Genomic DNA, 20,922 nt, shown 5'->3' on the forward strand with positions numbered 1-20,922 from the left:
GAAGCCAAGCCAGGGACGCTGGGGGGCGGGGGGTTGGAAGACTTCGGAACGGTGCACCCGGAAGCTGCCCTCACTCGGCCAGAGCGGCTCTAGGAGTGGGAGGGCGAATTCTGGGCGCGCCGTTTGACACCCCCTTACCTTGGCGCTCTAGGTGGCTGCCTAACTGGCCTCTATGGCAGCACCAGCCCTGCCTGTCAGTGGAGGCTGGTGGCTCTTAAGTCAGTGAGGCGGAGAATTTGCTCTGGGTTTCAGTCAGAATCCACACCTTGGACAGCTCCTTTAGAGTTCTAATATTTAGATATCAGAACTAAATATTCTAGATATTCTCAATCCACAAAACCGGGACAATGGTTTTTTTGGGGGAGGGGACTTTTCTTTTATTTCTCCCCTCTCCTTTCCTCTCCTTCACCCTCTCACCTCCCACTCAACCCCACAATACTCTCTTTCTTCCCCCACCAATAACTCAGCCGCTCTGCCCGGCGCTTACTCTAAAGCTGTGACCGCAACCAGCCAAGCTCACCAAACTCCTTTGCATTGCATGGGACTCAGGCAGCCTGAGGAGAGCACGTGCGCCTTTCCTTGCTGCTGTTCCTCTTCTACGCAGCCACAGGCGCAGTAAGGTGAGTCGCGGTGAGTGACTCAGATGAGCCTGTGGAGGAGCAGTGGTGCTCTGGAAAAGGCACCAGATTGATGCATCTTTTTCTCTGCTGCTGCCACTCCACCGAGCAGGCTCAAGGCACCATTTTGGAGGTTGGGATTTCTCCGGCCAGCTGGACCAGGAATCCGGGATTCTTGACTGACCGGCCGGGATATTTTGGAAATGCTTGGAAACAGTGACATTCCCGGTTGTCCGGGACGTATGGCAACCCTAGTTCTGACTAAAAACCAGTGGATTCACCACCCAACTGACATCACAGCCACCAGCCTCCACTGATCCCAGATGCTCTAATTTTGCAAATTAAGGTTGCGATCCTAAACACAGTCACTAGGGAGCAAGCACCATTGAACCGAGAGGACCTTGTTCCCATAGGTGCCTTGATCATAGGGGTGAAAGGAAAGGGGGAAGCATTGCTAGGCTGCTATTTGGCCTTTCTAGGCTTCTGCCTGCTTCATGGCATTGAGATGTTGTTTGTCAAATCAAGGGCATATGACTGACTATTCAGGGCCACACACCCTGCATTCAGTAAAGTCGCATCTGCCTCCAGGGACTGAGCCTTCGTTTGGAATTGGAGGCTGTCCACATGGCAGCTGTATGGTAAGACAAGCCAGGGGTCCTCCAAGGCCACACTGACCAGAGCAGTGGGCCACAATCCAGCGAAACGTAGAAACTGCAAGCTCATGGTATCAAATGTATTGTGTCATAGAATCATAGAATCATTGAATAGTAGAGTTGGAAGGGGCCTATAAGGCCATCGAGTCCAACCCCCTGCACAACGCAGGAATCCCCCCCCCGGTTGCCCTCCTCTGAACACGCTCCAGCTTGTCTGCGTCCTTCTTGAATTGTGGAGCCCAGAACTGGACGCAATACTCTAGATGAGGCCTAACCAGGGCCGACTAGAGAGGAACCAGTACCTCACACGATTTGGAAGCTATACTTCTATTAATGCAGCTCAAAATAGCATTGGCCTTTCTTGCAGCCCTATCGCACTGTTGGCTCATATTCAGCTTGTGTTCTACAACAATCCCAAGTTCCTTCTCGTTTGTAGTAGTGCTGAGCCAAGTCACAAACCAGAAAGAGATGTCATTGGCTGCAGCAGGGATTTATTTATTTTTTAAATGTTCTTTCTGTTATATCTCCATGCAGGACACAACGATTATATTTGTCCAGCCACGAACCAATGTACAATAGATAAAAACAGGCGTAAAAGCTGCCAGGCCTGCCGACTCCGGAAATGCTACGAAGTAGGGATGATGAAATGTGGTGAGTTTTTTTTTTTTTTTGTTCCCTCGGGTCTTTTGCTCCTGTAGACTTGCTTAGTTATAGATCTTGGCTCACATTCCAAAACAGACATGGGCTCCAATCCAGACCACAGTTACGCATGTTTAAATTCCATTAGTATCAAGAGTGGGATATGAAGCTCTCATGGATCATTAAAGTCAAGTTTAACCCTCCGTGTCTTTGGGGAATGCCTTTGGGAGAAAAGCCTGTGTGTGTGTCGTTCCAGGAAATTATCATCAGACTATTCACTTCTACGTCCAGGGTGGGCATCCATTTGGATGTCCCTGTCCACCATTCGTGGCACCTCCCTGGGATGTCATGGAGAAAACAGAGGCCTAAAATAGGAGTTTTGGATGGGCTGATCTTGTGGGAAGTGACTGGTAAAAGAAGAGAGGCAATTTAAGAATGCTTTAATAGGACTGCTGCTGAAATTTTGCATTCTCGTGGTTCAAGTAGACTGCTCCTGCTGTTCTTCAATGAGTCAGCTCTGAGAGTCACATGTCTTCATGTTTGCTGCTCACCCATTAGAAGTACCATCTAGCTTGAATGTTCTTGACTGTATTAGGCTGCAGGCACAGATCCAATGTGACGTTACAGCGATGCGGCTCTGCTGCCCTCACTAAGCTTCTGAGGATATCTGGTATTTCATCAACAGTCCCTTCAAAAATCTGACTATTACAAACACAGGGGGGAAAGTTATGTTGATTTGATATCTGTGTCAATTGATTACATGACCTTCAATGTACGCTTTATACTCCTGTTGGGATTGTGGCTGGTGCCTTCAGATTTTCATGCCCAGGAGAAACATTCTAGGGAATGACTTGAAGGAATGACTTTCAGTTTAAAACGTAAGAACAAATTCTGTAGACACGGCAATTCTGATTTGATACCCATCTTTCATTATGGCTGCTCTTTGCAAATATTCCTATATTTGTAAAATAAAACATTTGGAAGAAAGGAAATGTTGGTATTTTTGGTATTTTTCAGGATACAGGAATGCTTCCCTAAACCTCAGCGCCACAAATTTCAGTTGTCTTGCAGGGTAGTTTTGAAGGCGCAAATATTATTAGTACTTATGACTTCATGCTGAAGATAAAAAGCAGTTTTCACTCATTAGGTTTTTTTCTCTTGAGGTTTCTTGTGTCTCATTTTCATTTGGGGAGACTGTCCAGCTCAATCATTATCCTTTTATTCTGGGAGAGGAAAACAGAAATTATAGATATACTGCAATCAAAGCTGAATTCTCTCAGGCTTCCCAAATCAGTTCGTTTACAAGACAACTGCAGAGAAAGGTAATGTCTGTCGGCCTTGGATTTTAGGCTGCTGAGATCAACACAAGCATATTCCGCAGAAGAGACCGGATGCTCATTCCGATTATTTAGGAAGAAAATCTCCTTTTGACTTAAGTGCATCTGTGAATTTCAAATAAATTGGGATTATTGAGGATGCAAAGAGGTAGCGTGTGTAAAATAAGTACTGTTTTCTGTCCTTGGAACGGTCATAGAAGCTAAGAGGGTTTAGGGTGTTTATGGCATGATGAAACAACAACACTCAAATGTATTCTTCCCCTCCGTAATGAATCGGAAGTATCTGACATGGTAGCCAATGGTTATTACAGTGTAATGACCGTCGAACTATAAAGTGGAGCGCAGAAATAAGATGTACATTTCCATTTTTAAAAAGTCACATTAATAAGATCTGAGGCTCTTGGTTCATCCTGTGGCCATGTGAATAGTAGCAGGGAGGGATTTATCTGAGTGGACTTCCTCCTTTCATAGACTTTGGCTCAGTTCAGACAACACTTTAGTCAATGCAATGTTAAAACTCCACTCAACAGTTGAGTTTTTAGAGTGTATTCCCCACACAACATGTTCTAACTCCACCGTTGTGTGAATATGTTACCGTGGAATTTAGTAAAATCCATCGTGACATTTGATTGACAGTTCCTCCGCCCTCTCTCCTCCCCTGATCCTCCTGATGATATCCCATCAGCCATTGCTGGAAAAAAAATCACGGCAGCTCACCTAGAGTGGCACTTGCTCCTTTTGCCACTCTTGCCAGAGAACTCTGTGGCCAGTGGGAAAAGTCAACTCAATGCAACGGAAAACCCCATGGAGCCCACCACATAATATACAACACAACAGTTGTACAGGAACCCTCCTCTTTACAGGCACAGTGTGGATATTCTGTGTGGAGTGTTTCCCCAAAAAAACCACCTCCACCATTGTGTGGAGTTTTCCTGCCAGACAACACATTTGTCAACATTGGTGTAAAAACTCCACTGTGGAGTTCTGAGACCACTGTTGAGAAACGTGTTGTCTGAACTGAGCCAATCAGAGCAAATTTTGAACAACTGATCAGAAGAATGAGCCCGTAACAATGTTTAGTTCTTTGGTCTGCTGGACAAGGATAGCAATCCTGAAATAACAGTGTGTGAATGAAATGATTTGGGAGAAGATCTTTGTACAACAGCTGTAAGAGAGCATAAATTAGCTGCTCCCAAGCTGGTCTACTCCAGATGAACTTTCAGTGCACTTCAAAAGTGCTATAAAGCAGTAGTGTAGCTCCTGCCTTTTACATACTATTTTTATATCACTTTCATGGTGCAATATCCTGCTTGGTGTAGATGTTGGAAGGAGGCATTTTACCGTCTTCTCCAACCGTTGAAAGTCCTTCCTCCCCCAAAAGCAACTTCATGGCGCAATGCCAGCTTTACACGCTGCCGATTTCGCACCATTAAGGGTTTATTCCAGCTTTTCTCTAATCTATCTTAAATCTCTCTGTAATAAGGGTGGGGGGAAAACCTGTTTGTTTACAGTGTAATTTAATTGACTCAGAAACTTCCGTAAGCGGCCAGAAACGAGCGTGCTATAAATAGCTTGTTTAGAGAAGCCCAAAGTCTAGCCGGATTCATCTCCACCAGGAGCAGGACTTTTGTAAAACTAATGGAGCTTAATTGCCCATTCAAGGTGAAGCCCAGCCCAAAATATTTTGTACTACTACAGGGAACAATATCTTGTTGCTGGGAAAATTCATTTCACCCGTTTGTTACTTATGAAGATTACAAGTAAGCTCAGAGGAAATTAGTGATGTGGGTTTTCTGGAAAATTTTCCAATGCATATTAGGCTATTTTCCATAGAGTCATTTGCATTGGGTTGAGAATGTTTCAGGCCATAGCTAGATGGGGCGATATCCCTGGGATCGCCCCGGGATTGTCCCTGTGCGTCCACATGATGCACAGGGGATCCCGGGAGCAGGGAGAGATGATCCCTCCCTTGGCCTGGGATTTGACTCCACCCTTTAATCCCGCTTTTTCCGCGGTCTCGGGATGATCCCGAGACCGCGGAAAGTGTGGGCGGGTGTCACGATTTGTCCTGGCTCCTCGTGGTTACTTGTGAGGAGCTGGGAACTGGGAACCGCGCACGGGGGTAAGGTGGGGGGAGCAGGGGAAATTGTTTTATATTTAAAAAATTACAATTTGCGTACAAGCGTTCCCGCGCTCTTCTCCTTTAAGAAAAAATCAAATAAAATGGCGGGTGCTACATCCTGTTCCTCTGAGGTCATCACGCGCTGTGGGTAAACAGGAGGAGATCTCGCGATAACAATATCACGAGATCCTCACCCCTCCATCACGCTAGACACATAGGTCTAGCTGAGGCCTCCGTTTATATTGGGGAAAAAACATATGGGAGGAGATGATCTTTCAGGTAACCTGGCTCCAAGCTGTTTAGGGTTTTAAATATTAACACCAGAGTTTTCAATTGGGCTTGGAAATGGACTGGCAGCCAGTGCAGTGCTGTAGCATTTTGAATTACTGTATTTCTTTGATTCTAAGATGCCATCGATTGTAAGACGCACACTAATTTCAGTACCACCAACAGAAAAAAAGCTTTGATTCTAAGAAATAATAAACGCACCCGCGATTCTAAGACGCACCCTGTTTTTAGAGATGTTTATATGGGGGGAAAAGTGCGTCTTAGAATCGAAGAAATACGGTAGTAGTCAGGCTGGACTGTGGGAGTGGCCTGGTGGTCTGTAAGCCCTGGACTATTCTTTTGGGGAGTTGTTCCAGAATCAGCAGTTTCAAGGCTGGCTGTAGAAGCAGATTCCCCTCTGCTCTGCTTATATATTGTAAATAAAGCAATTATTCTGAAGACTAGTACTCTACAGTGTTATCTCATCCAAAGGAATCAATACCCCATAATGCTTGCCCTAGAACATAGCATTCAGGGAACTTGGGGCGTTTAACAATAATCGGAAAAATATTATAATAATCTGGGGAGTAGTGATCAAATATTTAAACCGGAAAGATGATAGGGGTAATTTTAGATTTGAGGATGGGCGAATCCAGATTGGTGATTGCCTCTATTGAAGCTTGAAATAGACCTAATGGACAGTATTCTTTTCGATGCTTAATTGCCGTATCCCGGCACGCAGTCAATTATCTTTTCACTGCTTTCAAAGGAAAATTGGCAGTGATGTACAGAAGCATTGTCCGGGGCCATGGTTATGTCGATGGGAGTTGCTTCAACTTTATTTAAAAGGTGACAACTGGGATTGGAAATGGAAAACGCTAAAAATTTGAAAAGGGAAATGGCAAGATCAGGCACCACATTGACAAGCTGTTCCTTTGGAAATTCTTTTCAACTTTCCCAGAAAGATCCTGGGATATATTCTGTGCAATTCAGATCACACCTGGAATACTGTGTCCAGTTCTGGGCATAGCATTTCAAAAAGAGCATTGAGAAACTGGAGTGTGTCTAGACGAGGGCGACCAGATTGGCGAGGCGTGTGGAAACCCAATCCTATGAGTACTGGTGAAAAGATCTGGGTACGTTTAGCCTGGTGAAGAGAAGCTTGGGTAAATACATGTTACCTGTCAAATACCTGAAGGGCTTTCATGCAGGTGACGAAAGAAACCTGTTCTCTGTTGCTTCAAAGTGCCGGACTAGAACCAGGAAATTTGCAGGGAAGCAGAGTTCAGTTGAAAATTAAGAGAAACTTCCTAATGGCAAGAAACCTCAGGAGGTGTTGGCCTCTCCTTCTTTGGAGGCATTTAAGGAAAGGCTAGACAGCCATCTACCTTATTTTCATCCAACTCCCCTATGGTGGAAGGTTAAACAGCTGTGATTGTTTAGCTTGGAAAAGAGGCAGGGGAGGGGGAGACATGATAGCAGTATACAAAACCATGCATGATGTGGAGAAGGTGGATAGGGAAATATTCTTCTCCCTCTCCCATAATACTAGAACCCGGGGTCATCCCATGAAGCTGTCCGATTGGAGATTCAAGACAGAAAAAAGGAAGGACTTCTTCACACAGCGCATAGTTAAACTATGGAATTCGCTACCACAAGATGTAGTGATAGGCACTAACTTGGACAGCTTTAAAAGGAGGTTGGATAAATTCCTGGAGGAGAAGGCTATCAATGGCTACTAGTCCTGATAGATATGTGGTACCCCCAGTATCAGAAGTAGTATGCCTCTGTGTATACCAGTTGCTGGGGAACATGGGTAGGAGGGTGCTATTGCCCTCTCGTGTGTTGTTGGTGGGTTTCCTGTCGACAGCTGGTTGGTCACTGTGTGAACAGAATGCTGGATTAGATGGAACCTTGGTCTGAGCCAGCAGGGCTCTTCTTATGTTCCTATTTTCATCAGTCAGGGATTATGTCATTACATCCTGCATTGTAGATCCGGGGGTTACATTGTATGACCTTCAAGGTCCCTTCCAACTCTATGATTCAATATTTTCCCCTAAATCATCACTGCTTTGGCTTTCGTCTTTGTCATACCAATTTCTGGAGAACAACATTGAGAGATGGCTGTTGCCTTCAGGACCTCCTTGTGGGCTTCCCAGAGGCATCTAGTTGGCCACTATGGGAAACAGAGTGCTGAATTAGTTGGCCCTTCAATCTGATCCAGCCAGTGTGGTGTAGTGGCTACAGTGATGGACTGAAAGTCGGGAGTTCTGGGTTCTAGACCCTACTCAGCCATGGAAGCTCAGTGGGTGACTTTGGGCCAGTCACAGATTCTCAGCCCAACCTACCTCAGAGGGTGGTTGTTGTGAGGATAAAATAGAGAGGCGGAAGATTATGTACGCCGCCTTGGGTTCCTTAGAGGGAAAAAAGGCGGGATATAAATGTTGTTGTTGTTGTTATTTTATTTATTGTACCCCACTCAGTATCATAGTTCCATGAAGCTGATTGGTAGGAGATTCAGGATAGATAAAAGGAAATACTTCTTCACACACACCACAGTTAAAATATGGAATTAATGTCCACAGGGTGCACTGATGGCCACCACTTTGGATGGCCATCGAAAGGGGGTTGGGCAAATTCCTACAGGAGAAGGCTATCAGTAGCTACTGATGGCTTTATGCTACATCCAATCTCAGAAGCAATATGCCTATGTACACCAGCTGTTGGGGAATATGGGAAGGATGGTGCTGTTGCACTCATGTCCTGCTTGTCACTTTCTCATGGTTAGTTCTTTGGCCACTGTGTGAACAGAATGCTTCACCTTGGTCTGATCCAGCTCAGTTCTTCTTGTGTTCTTACAGTTGGGGTGATGTACGAAATCAGCATGTAGGAAGGGAGGTTGTGGGCTCTCCCACACTAGAGGCCTTCAAGAGGCAGCTGGACAACCATCTGTTAGGGATGCTTTAGGGTGGATTCCTTCATTGAACAATGCAGGAATGGCCTTGCAGGCCCCTTCCAACTCTGCTATTTTATGATTCTATGAAATGCTACAAATGCAAGGTATTGTTATAGGACAGGTTTCTGGTTACTGTGAATAGGGCTGTCAGTGTGGGTTTGTCTCAAAGGAATGCTGGATGACAGATTGAGATTTGAACAAAAGGATTTTGTGGGCCTCATTCACTGTGGGGTCTTCTTTAATGGTCAGTGAATGGGAGCTCATTGTTAAAAGATACCAAGTTGTCTCTGGAATATTCTGAATGGCAAAAAAGGTAAGTGATGTACCTTTCCCCAGACCACCACCTTCACTTAGGGGAAGGACCGATGAAGATTTGTGAGTCTGTGAAAAGGAACAAACGAAAAACTGTAGTTTGAGGAGGGAGTGGGGTGGCAGAGGGATCAGAGCTGAGAGTTGTTGCTAGAAGTCTTGGGGGTGTCGATGAGTCTCTGTAGAGATCTCATGCTGGGAAGTATATTTACTGCTTGTTGGTGTCTCAAGCTGTTTGTTTGCACCTATGGTCAACCTGTATATTTGTAAAGAAAACAAACAGATATTTCCAAACAACATAACTCTCCAAAGTTCGCCCCTTCCAAAGGAAACTAAACCTATAGACATTCTGTAGTGGCTAAAGTGATGGACTGGGAGTCGGGAGATCCGGGTTCTAGTCCCCACTCAGCCATGGAAACCCACTGGGTGACTTTGGGCCAGTCACAGACTCTCAGCCCAGCCTTCCTCACAGGGTTGTTGTGAGGATAAAATGGAGAGGACGGGGAGGATTATGTATGCTGCCTTGGGTTCCTTGGAGGAAAAAAGGCAGGATATAAATGAAATAAATAAATAAATAAAGTCTCACTGCTTTGGTAGGTGCCGAACGCAGAACATCAAGTTGGGTAGACAAACTGCATAACTCCACCATGTTCTCTCTGATTTGAAAGACAACTTTGCACAAGGATATGCAGTTACTACACATTGACCAGTTAACACAACTGTAAGTGCATACAATTCATTGACAAACAAGTGAACATGTGATCACTACCATGGATTGGTTTGGGTTCTTCCATATATGTTAAGAACATAAGAAGTGCCCTGCTGGATCAGACCAAGGGTCCATCTAGTCCAGCACTCTGTTCACACAGTAGCCAAGCAGCCATCGGCCAGGGACCAACAAGGCAGGACATGGTGCAACAGCACCCTCCCACCCATGTTCCCCAGCAACTGATGCGCCCAGACTTACTGCCTCAAGTACTGAAGATAGCACACAACCATCAGGGCTAGTAGCTGTGGATAGCCTTCGCCTCCAGGAATTTATCCAACCCCCTTTTTAAAGCCGTCCAGATTGGTGGCCATCACTACATCTTGTGGTAGTGTAGTCCATAATTTAATTATGTGCTGTGTGAAGAAGTACTTCCTTTTATTTGTCCTGGACCTCCCACCAATCAGCTTCATGGGATGACCCCATTGGGTTCTAGTATTTTCAGAGAGGGAGAAAAATGTTATTACACTACAGGCATGAACATACATGCGCTCATTCTTATGACTGCTTGTATATGTGACATGAACACATGTATAAGATAACATCCGCACAGGGTAGGAATGGCTGAGGCATAAGAGTGGAACTTTTTCTGTGATGGCACCAAGTTTATGGAACCTGGCCTTCAGGGAGGTTTTTTTTTTTTATTTAAGAGAGTCTTTCTTTATTTCATTTTTATTCTGCCCAATGGCTGAGGCTCCTCAGGCAGCTCGCAGTGTTTCATTGTTGATTTGATTTCTGCAGTTCGGTTTTCTACATTGTATTGAATATAATATTCTATAAAACTGGATAATAAATATAAATAGGTAAATTTAAGCACACACAGCCGTGCGTCTTTAGATAAGGTTCGAAAGGGGAAAAACAGGTTCCACCATTGAAAAGAGGAATTGGGGTGGGTGGGTTATTTTAACCATAATAAAACCAAAAAGGTTTCACCGATCCTTCTGAAAGTTACAAATGCCAGAAAGAAATGCCTGTTTTTCATAACTTGAAAATTTCAGGAAGATTGGTTACGGTTAGCAGCTGCTGAATATTTTTTGGAACTAAAGACTAATGACTAATCGCCATTGATGCTTTCATCTTCTGTGAATTTGCCCAACCCCCTTTTAATGCCATCTAAGTCGGCGGCCATCGCTACATTTTCATAGTTTAACTGTTGCACTGTGTGAAGACGTATTACATTTGATCTGTCCTGAATCTCTCACCAGTCTGCTTCATGGCATGACCACACTGCAGGCCTTAGGACTTAGAGTAAATGATGTCACGGGAGGTAACTCAGTAGAACAGCCTAGACTTTGCATACATAAACTCCAAGATTCGATCCCCCGCTACGCGTAAATATAAGGATTTGAAGCAGAAGGACCGAGAAAGACCGGTGCTTGAGACGTTAGAGCAGGCGTAGGCAACTTGTAATCCAAAATATCTAGAGGACACCAACTCCCATAATACCTAATGGCCATAATTTCTGGGCCGTAGTCCAAAATGTCTGGAGGGTACCAAGTCATAGAATCATGGAATCATAGAATAGTAGAGTTGGAAAGGGCCTATAAGTCCATCGAGTCCAACCCCCTGCTCAATGCATGAATCCACCTTAAAGCATACCTGACAGCTGCTTCTTGAAGGCTTCTAGTGTGGGAGAGCCCACAACTTCCCTAGGTCATGGGTTCCATTGTTGTACTGCTCTAACAGTCAGGAAGTTTTTCCTGATGTCCAGCTGGAATCTGGCTTCCCTTAACTTGAGCCCGTTATTCCGTGTCCTGTACTCTGGGATGATCGAGAAGAGATCCTGGCCCTCCTCTGTGTCTACTCCTGCCTTAGAGATACAGTTGGAAGAGAGATGGTTTTCTTGTTTTTGGCATGTGCTGCCAGAGGGGACAGCACATTTGTGCTTCTCTTTTCCTCTCTTATTGATGAGGTTAGTAATTACAGGCAAGTGAGTGGCGTTGATTCTTAGCAAAATAATGGCACGGTTAATGTAGGATCAATAAGAGTTTTTAGAGCCAGGGGATCATAGGTGCTGCTAGTCAGCCCTGGCTTTTGGAAAATATATTTTCCATAATAGTCAGCTTTCATTTAAAATAAAATAAAATTATGACCCACAATGGCAGATGTGTTAATTAATATGTGTAGACCTCACCGTGGCAGCATATTATATTCCAGAGGGGGGAAATAACAGGAATACACATTTATGAATCAGCTAAGAAACTGACTAACCACACAATCTTCTACATGTCTACAAGAGTAAGTCCCATTGAGTTCAAGGGGGCTTCCTCCCAGGAACGTGGGCATGGGATTGCGGACTAAGTGATACCTCTTAACACAATTAACACAGTTTTTTTTAGCAGAATCAGATGTGATCAGTGTTTGACGCACGTAGAAGCTTTGAGGTCCTTCATTCTGATGGTGGGTGCTGAAGGCAAAATTGGGGAGGGTGCCAGAGGCAAAAGGAGTGAAGCCCAAATACCAAAAATACCAGTATATTTTAGCTTCCTCAAACTGGTGCCCTCAATATGTGTTAGACTACCACCCCCCATTACCCCAGCCATCAGGCTGGCTGGGGAATATGGGAGTTGTAATCCAAAACATTGGAAGAGCATCAGGTGGGGGAAGGCTGTGCTATGCTTTCAATTGCTGCTATGCTGTGTTTGTGTTTATTGCTGTTTTACTCTTCCTTTATTGACACCAAGGACAGGAGAAACAGCAAGGTGGGAGCTTATTTATTTATTTATTTATTACATTTCTATACCGCCCAATAGCCGGAGCTCTCTGGGCGGTTCACAAAAATTAAAACAATTCATATTATAAAACAACAGTATAAAACCATAATATAAAATACAATAAAAAAGCTCAACCAGATAAAAACAGCAGCAATGCAAAATTACAAATTTAAAACACCATGTTAAAATGTATTTATAGATTGTTAAAATGTTGGGAGAATAAACAGGTCTTCACCTGGCGTCTAAAAGCATATAATGTAGGTGCCAAGCGAACCTCCTTAGGGAGCTCATTCCACAGCTGGGGTGCCACAGCCAGAGAAGGCCCTCCTCCTGGTAGCCACCTGCCTCACTTCCTTTGGCAGGGGCTCACGGAGAAGGACCCCTGAAGATGACCTTAGGGTTCGGGCAGGTACATATGGGAGGAGGCATTCCTTCAAGCTTAGCAAGGTTCTCCGAGATCCACCTTGAGGTTCAGTCCGTGTCGTTCCCATTCCCATACACAAGATTTTTATGTTGTTGTTTGAACCAGAAAAGTGCACATTTAAGTGCACATTTTTTAAAAAACGTGCATTGAAATGCATACTTTCCCCCCATTGACTGAAACGTGGAAATGCATATTCCCCCCCCCCCAAGATGCAATTTTAAACTGTGCTATTCCCAAAAATGCACATTTTGCCAACGTGGTTGCAAGCTTGGGAATATGCAAGCTTTGCCTACAAAATGTGTTCGCAGTCACATTTGGGGGCATAAATGGGTCGAGTTCTGCTCTTCCATCAACTCTCGTACATTCCCAATTGATACACCTTTCTGCTTTTATTCTTCCTTTATCTTTCAATCCACTTTTTATTTAGTTGGTTTGGTTGGTTTACTATTGCTTTTGTAATGGCAGATGGTTTCTGCTGCTGCTGTTGCTTTGTAAAGTGGAAAGGTATGATAAAAATAAAAAGAGAAGAACTTGTAAATGGCTAGTGTTGGCATGCTGGGAGTTTTAGGACTTTTTTTCTGTCTAAACATGCATAGGATTGCCCTCAGTGTGGTGTAGTGGCTAAAGTGTTGGGCTGGGAGTCTGGAGATCTGGGTTCTAGGCCCCCACTGGGTGACTTGGGGCCAGTCACAGACTCTCAACCCAACCTACCTCACAGGGTTGTTGTTGTGAGGATAAAATGGAGAGGAGGATTATTTATGCCGCCTTGGATGCCTTGGCGGAAAAAAGGCGGGATATAAATGCAATAAATAATAAATCAGGATGGATGGGTGAATGGATGGACGGACAGACAGACAGAAACAGTAATGGCAGTACAATCTTCTCCTACATCATAGCCATTAAGTCCAAGTTGTGGCCCAGCAATCCTAGTCATTGTTCCTGTTATGGAGGTCACATCCAGAGCAGCAACTTCTGGATCTTTTTTTGTGGGGGGGCAGTGGGGTTTCCTAGCGAACGAAGGCCAGATTTGCCACCTTTGCTCCACTTGGCAGGAAGAGGGTAAGAATGTAGTTCTTGCAACGGTGTGGGTTACTCCTCGTGCTTCCGAAGCTTAAACTGATCCCCTGGGTCAGGCTGCGTAAGTGATTGGATCTGCTCCATATTTACGCTAACCGTTGCTGGGCCAAGAAATGATGAAGGACTGTGTCCATGTGGAACACTATGTGCCTTGCTGCATTTTTCCAACTCTGGCTTCGTTTTGTAGAAAATAAATTAACGGATGTGTCTTCCTTTGTGTTCCCCCCCCTTCCCTTCCCCTTTCACTCTCTCTCATACACTTACTTCCCCATTCACATTACTCACACAACATTCATAGAATCATAGAATCATAGAATAGCAGAGTTGGAAGGGGCCTACAAGGCCATCGAGTCCAACCCCCTGCTCAATGCAGGAATCCACCCTAAAGCATCCCTGACAGATGGTTGTCCAGCTGCCTCTTGAATGCCTCTAGTGTGGGAGAGCCCACAACCTCCCTAAGTAATTGATTCCACCGTCGCACTGCTCTAACAGTCAGGAAGTTTTTTCTGATGTCCAGCTGGAATCTGGCTTCCTTTAACTTGAGCCCGTTATTCCGTGTCCTGCACTCTGGGAGGATCGAGAAGAGATCCTGGCCCTCCTCTGTGTGACAACCCTTTAAGTATTTGAAGAGTGCTATCATGTCTCCCCTCCATCTTCTCTTCTCCAGGCTAAACATGCCCAGTTCTTTCAGTCTCTCTTCATAGGGCTTTGTTTCTAGACCTCTGATCATCCTGGTTGCCCTCTTCTGAACATGCTCCAGCTTGTCTGCATCCTTCTTGAATAGGCATATGATTTGCACACATATCATGCACATGCATATCATGCATACACACACACACACACACAGGCCTTAGCGAGACCTACCTGATAGTCCGCGATGGAGGAGGGAGGATCTCGCATTGCGATTAACGCAAGATCCCTCCTCCGTTTACATGTGAGGCGCAACGACCTCAGGAAGAGAGGTGTCGTGCCCGCCATTTTTTAAAAAAGAAGACAGAGCACATGAAAGCTCATGCGCTAAAGGTAGTTTTTTTAAAAAAAAATTAACTTAATTTCCCCGCTCCCCCCCCACCTACCCCCGATGGGTGTAGCGCTCCTGGCTCCGCGCAGAGGTGAGTCAAACCATGGCAACGGGCCACACGTTCCACGTTCTTGGGCTCAGCCCATGACCACGGAAAAAGCGGGCCCAAAGGGTAGGGCTGTATCCCAGGGCAAGGGAGGGATGATCCCTCCCTGATCCGGGAATCCCCTGTGTGTCATGTGGACACACAGGGACGATCCCAGGGTTTGCCCCATGATAAAGCCTGGTCTAGCTAAGGCCAGAGTCTATGACCAATTTGAGGCAAACCCTGCAAGAACTCTGTTTGGCTGCACTTCCTCCCCACATATAGGGCTCATCTACACTAAGCAGGATATTCTACTATGAAAGCCGTATATAAAAAGTAGGAGCCACACCAAGCAGGATATAGTGGTATGAAAGAGGTATAGGTTATGTGTCAATGGGCCCCAACAGTTGTCAGTGCACTTCAATACCTCTATAAAGCAATAGTGTGGCTTCTGCCTTTTATATACCGCTTTCGTAGTGGAATATCCTGCTTGGTGTAGATGAGCCCATAGTAAGCCCTAGGGCAGGACTTTTGGACTGACAGTGCTTTAAACGCCCGAGGAGTTGGAATGCTCATAAACATTCTATAACACCCCAGCAGCTAACCCAATGGCTAAGGAGGGCTCGTTTCAATCAGTTGAAACCAGAGCTTTCATAGTAAATAGTGACAGGGGTTTCAAAGAGTGCAGTGTGCAGTTACCTCATTTCCCATCTTTATCTCTGCGAGATGATTATTGTTCGGCATATCTACGTACATACTATATGCTTTAATTGCATACTTCATCCGTTACTCTCTATCATCCTGCCTCTCTCTTGTCATAGCTGGTGCCCTGGCATTTTCAGAAGAGAAGCAGTGGGCAAGTTCACCCTTTCCGCCTCTGCTTTCTTTTGCAACCTACATTTGCTGGTTGCTTCTCCTCCACCCCAACCCCCTGTTGCAGTTCTGAAATGTATTTTCCAGGCAAGTGGGGGAAAGAAGCTGGTGGGAAGGTTTCCCAAGGAAAATGGTATGTGGGGGAAGTTTAAGCACCCTCCTTCTTACTACTTCTGGTGTGAAAATCTTCCAGTTCACAGATAGCAGCAAACACTGGTTTGGGGATCTTGAACACCCCGTTCCTCCATATTTTTCAAATGATTAAGTTCCCCTCGAAAACCACCCTGTAGGACTCCCATTGGGTTTCACGTAGAGCTGGAATCCCGTTGTGATTCCAAAGCAGGCTGAGGGGAAATACGAGGAATGGGTTCTGCACGCCTGCCTTTTAAATCCCAAGTAAATGTCTCCGATCAAAAAACCCTGCTGAGCTTCACCAGAATGCCAAGAAATATTTGTTTGTTGTCCACAATCAGCTCAGCTCTTGGTTTTCTGGCAACAAGCACACAGTTACTTTGCAAAATGATTAAGTGTTCTTGGGGTGCAAGGAGGAGGGACTGATAAATTGAAGCTGTGTTTTGAGGTAAGACTCTACACCAAGCAGGATATTCCACTATGAAAGTGGAATGAAAGCGGTACATAAAAGGCAGGAGCCACACTGCTGCTTGATAGCGGTATTGAAGTACACTGACAACTGTTGGGGCCCATTGACACAGACCGTATCCTGCTTTCATACCACTTTCATGGTGTTATATCCTGCTTGGTGTAGATGCGTCCTGGGCCCCAACAGTTGTCAGTGCACTTCAGTACCGCTATAAAGCAGTAATAATAATAATAATAATAATAGTGTAGATCCTGCAGTGCACTTCAATGTCACAATAAAGCAGTAGTGTGGCTCCTGCCTTTTATATACAGCTTTCATACCACTGTCATAGTGGAATATCCAGCTTGGTATAGATGAGCCCTCCATTTCAGTTGTATTTATGGACAGCTTTAAATGCCATGGTGGCATCTTTAAATATAGGTGGACTAAGTCTGAAAATCCCTTGGCAATTAATAATCAGCAATAGCATACTGTTGGGAATGTACCCATTGCTCGGTGCTGGCAATGTTATAAACCAAACTTACAGATGGCAGTAAAAGCTTATACATATTTGAGAAGTCAAAGCCAACTCTGAATACACATACACACACACTACTATAATTGTATACCTGATGAACAGGTTCATTGACTCTGGAGCAAGCTAGAGGAAAGAGAATTAGGTAACAAAGTTATTTTTATATTTTTATTGTTGATCAGCCTCCTCCAAGGGGGGAAAGGTGGAATTCCATGGGGGAATTCAGTAGTGCAGTGATAGAATTGCAGCCCACAGGGGGTCCAGGTGTGTGTGTGTGTCAAAGGATGGAGGTCAGGCAGGCGCCAACGTTGTGTTCCTTTCAGCACCTCCTGAAAACGTCATTTTTCCTGGGGGGATTCCACACGTCGTACTGAGGGAGCTTCCATGCAACCCCAGTGCGCCCCCAAAGCGATCGTGTAGCTTGCCTTTCGAAGAGACGAGGAAGAGGCGTCCTTGCCGCCGCCACCCACCTTCCTCCTCGCCAGCCGGGTCATTATCTTGTAAACCGCTCCGAAATTTTCCATGGGGAGCATCTATAAATCTTGTAAATAAATAAATAAAATAAATAAATAAATAAAGGTGATCCCCCCCCCGATCCCCCAGAGTTACGCAGTGCTGGTCTAGATGTTGTCATCCTCCACTTAATAACGGTCCTGTTTATACCCACTGCTTCTTCCGTCTTTTCTCTCACTGTCGGAAATTCATTAAAGAGAAAAAGGTAGAAGAGCTGTGCAACACTCCCCCATCTGTGCTAGAAGCCCTCTGTCTGGAAGCATCTGCGGACCTATCTGAATCAATCGGCACAGGAAAAGCAAAAGTAGCACTGTTGGCCATAAAAAAACTACCAAAATACATATTAGGGATTTATTAGGCCAACCTAAAGGCCACAAATGAGTGTGCAAGCTTTTGGGTTCGCCAGAACGCTTCATCAGGCTAGATGGTAATTAAACTGGGGGGGTGGGGAGAGAAAAACTGATAGATGTTGAAGCTACGGAGTCTGCATTTAGTAGAGTCTTAAGACACAAAAGGGGAAGAGGAGGTTGCAGACATTCAAATTAAGCTCTTCTAGGTACTGTGATGGGTTCTGGTTGCACCTATGATTGTCCCTAGGGCTCCCAGGATGAAACAATCAATAAAGTATCTCCCATTTTTGTAAATATAAAATGGAGGCTGTGTTCTTTGTATGTGGTTGTGTAACTATATCAAGATAACTTTATGCAAAACTAGATTTAAGTTGTGCCTTTGTTCCTGGACATTCTGTTCTTCTTTCTGTATTGCAAAGGCTCTTCTCTTCTGGACGCTGGTTTTGTCCAGAACACAGCTGATAATTAACGGATTGTGACTTGAACTCATTACATGGGTCTCTGAGATTCTGATAGCTCTTCTCTTGTTTCCATGTGCTGTTTCCTGACAATATGTGTATGGTGTTTGGGTCTCGGTATCTGCAACTTGAATGCTGATTGCAGAATGCACTGGGAAATTAGATTGACAATATGATGTTTTTGGGCTCTTCAGTTAGGCATTTATAAAATCATGATTAGACCTTGATTCTTCACAAGGGAAATTTGTTGATTGGGTTACCGTCCTCCAAGTGTTGTTGGAATGCAACTCCCATCAGCCCAACCCAGTGAGGGCTGATGGGTGTTGCAGTTCATAGAATAGTAGAGTTGGAAGGGGCGTATAAGGCCATCGAGTCCAACCCCCTGCTCAGTGCAGGAATCCAATGACATCTGGAGGTCCATAAGAGGCCCACTTCTGAGTTAATGGGATATTGATGCCTTAGCTAGACCAGGCTATATCCCGGGGCGAACCCCGGGATCGTCCCTGTGCATCCACATGACACAAAGGGGATCCCGGGATCAGGTAGGGATCATCCCTCTCTTGCCCCGGGATACAGCCTTCCCCTTTGGGCCTGCTTTTTCCGCAGTCTCGGGTTGAGCCCAAGACCGCGGAGTGTGTGGCCTGTTTCCATGGGTTTACCCGGCTCTGTGCACGGGGCACAGCGCTCCTCAGGAGCACTGCGCCCATCGGGGTTAGCGTGGGGGGAGTGGGGAAATGCAATTAAATTTAAAAAAACACCTCTGCGCATGACCGTTCATGCACTCCTCTCCCTTTAAGAAAATTTTAAAAATGGTGGGCGTGACACCTCTCTTCCTCTCTCATCGCACCTTACGTGTAAATGAGGGCGAGATCTCGCGTTAATCGCAATGCGAGGTCTCCCCTCCTCTCCCCCGGACTTTCAGGTAGGTCTAGCTATGGCCTGAGATGGATGCATTGTATAGCTCTGGAATGTTTTAAATTTCAGGTTCAAGAAGAGAGCGCTGCGGATATCGTATCGTACGCCGCCATCGCAACTCAGAAGATTCGATGCATTGTGTAAGCAAAGTGAAAAAGAGCAACGAAAGCATAATCCAAGTGAAAGAGGTCGTTGTCAACACACTGACCCCGGAACAGTTCGTTTCCATATTACTTGAAGCTGAGCCGCCGAACGTGTTGGTGAGTCGTCCCAACAAACCATTTACGGAAGCTTCTATGATGATGTCCTTGACAAAACTTGCAGACAAAGAACTGGTCCACATGATTGGCTGGGCCAAAAAGATTCCTGGTAAGGATGCTGAAAACTCAACTTCTCACAGTGAAACGTGTGCAGTGTAACGTTTAAGACAGGGATGCAGAATTTCTTTCGGACCGAGGGCTGAATTACATTTTGGAAAAGCAGATTCCATCGGTGGGTGTGGCTGAATGCAAAAAATGGCTGGGCCCAAACCCACCAAAAGAACCAGTATGTTTTCGCTTAATGCTCTTGCTGCCAGTAACTATTCTTTAGAAGAGGTATTTTGACATTTAGAATGGGAAGAAAAACTCCAGAGAAGTCGGGAAACCACCCAACGATTGGTGTTTGGGGGGGGGGGAGGGCCAGGGGAAGAAGGGGCGTGGTCTTCTGGGGGAACACCAGAAAACTGGATTTGGCCCCCTGGGCCTGAAGTTCTGCATCCCTGTTTTAATACATGAGTATCCAACTTTGGTTTAACAAATCTTCCTCTGACCCCAGTAAATTGAAGGAAACAAGCTCGGTTCGGCATCTACAGAAATAGTGTTTGTGTATTTATTAGAAACGCTTCTGACTTGTATGTTTTTATATGTATATATATATTTAACTTTTTTAAACCGCTTTGTTAAATAGCGTTTAATAAATTATTTATTAAAAATAATAATAATGAGTATTTTAGATCTTGAAACAGGAGAAATATCATCCCCATTCCGTTGGCATTTGGTTATTCAACCTGTCTGAGCCCATTGCGCGGTGGCAGAAGGTTTTTGGTTCTGTCCTTGGTATTTGTAGTTAAAAGGTTCAGGTAGCAAGAGAAGGGAATGGAATATGCAGGAGAAGGAGAGGAACCACTGCCAGTCGGAAAAGCCAGTGCTGCTGGGCTTGATGGACTGAAAGGCTGCGTTCGGACATCACAGTAGTCATTGGTGGGTTAGTAGTCAACTCTATGGTTGATTACTGAAGGGGTACTCCTCACACAACAGGATTATAAACAACCGTGGTGTGGATTAAGGCCAGCATTAAGTTGACTATTAGTCAGCAGTGCATTGGATTGACACATCCCCCTCCCTCTCTCCCCCCTCAGTCCTCCCGCTAGTATCCCATCAGCCATTGGGAGTTCTGCTGGCTGGACTAGAGTAGCAGCCACCGCTTTGGCCACTCTTGCCAGAGGACTCTGTAGTCACCGAAAATAGCGAACTGTGTGCAATGAAATAGTCAACACGGTGCCTGACACACGACACGATAACCAACGATTGTTCAAATAATCAACTCTGCACAACGTTTATTTATTTATTTATTTATTTATTACATTTCTATACCACCCAATAGCCGGAGCTCTCTGGGCGGTTCACAAAAATTAAAACCATTCAAAGTATAAAACAACAGTATAAAAACA

At 45.0% G+C, this 20,922-nt stretch overlaps 1 protein-coding gene across 1 annotated transcript in view; it reads left to right on the forward strand.

The window, feature by feature from the left end:
- ESR2 (estrogen receptor 2) overlaps positions 1–20,922 on the forward strand; it is a 93,117-nt gene that overhangs the window by 35,277 nt on the left and 36,918 nt on the right. Inside the window, exons 4-5 of the mRNA XM_063118141.1 lie at positions 1,805–1,921; positions 19,281–19,580. Of these exons, the coding sequence (XP_062974211.1) occupies positions 1,805–1,921; positions 19,281–19,580 (417 nt within the window). The remainder of the gene's footprint in view (positions 1–1,804; positions 1,922–19,280; positions 19,581–20,922) is intronic.

Source organism: Elgaria multicarinata, chromosome 2 (assembly GCF_023053635.1).
Source record: "Elgaria multicarinata webbii isolate HBS135686 ecotype San Diego chromosome 2, rElgMul1.1.pri, whole genome shotgun sequence".
Taxonomy (NCBI): domain Eukaryota; kingdom Metazoa; phylum Chordata; class Lepidosauria; order Squamata; family Anguidae; genus Elgaria; species Elgaria multicarinata.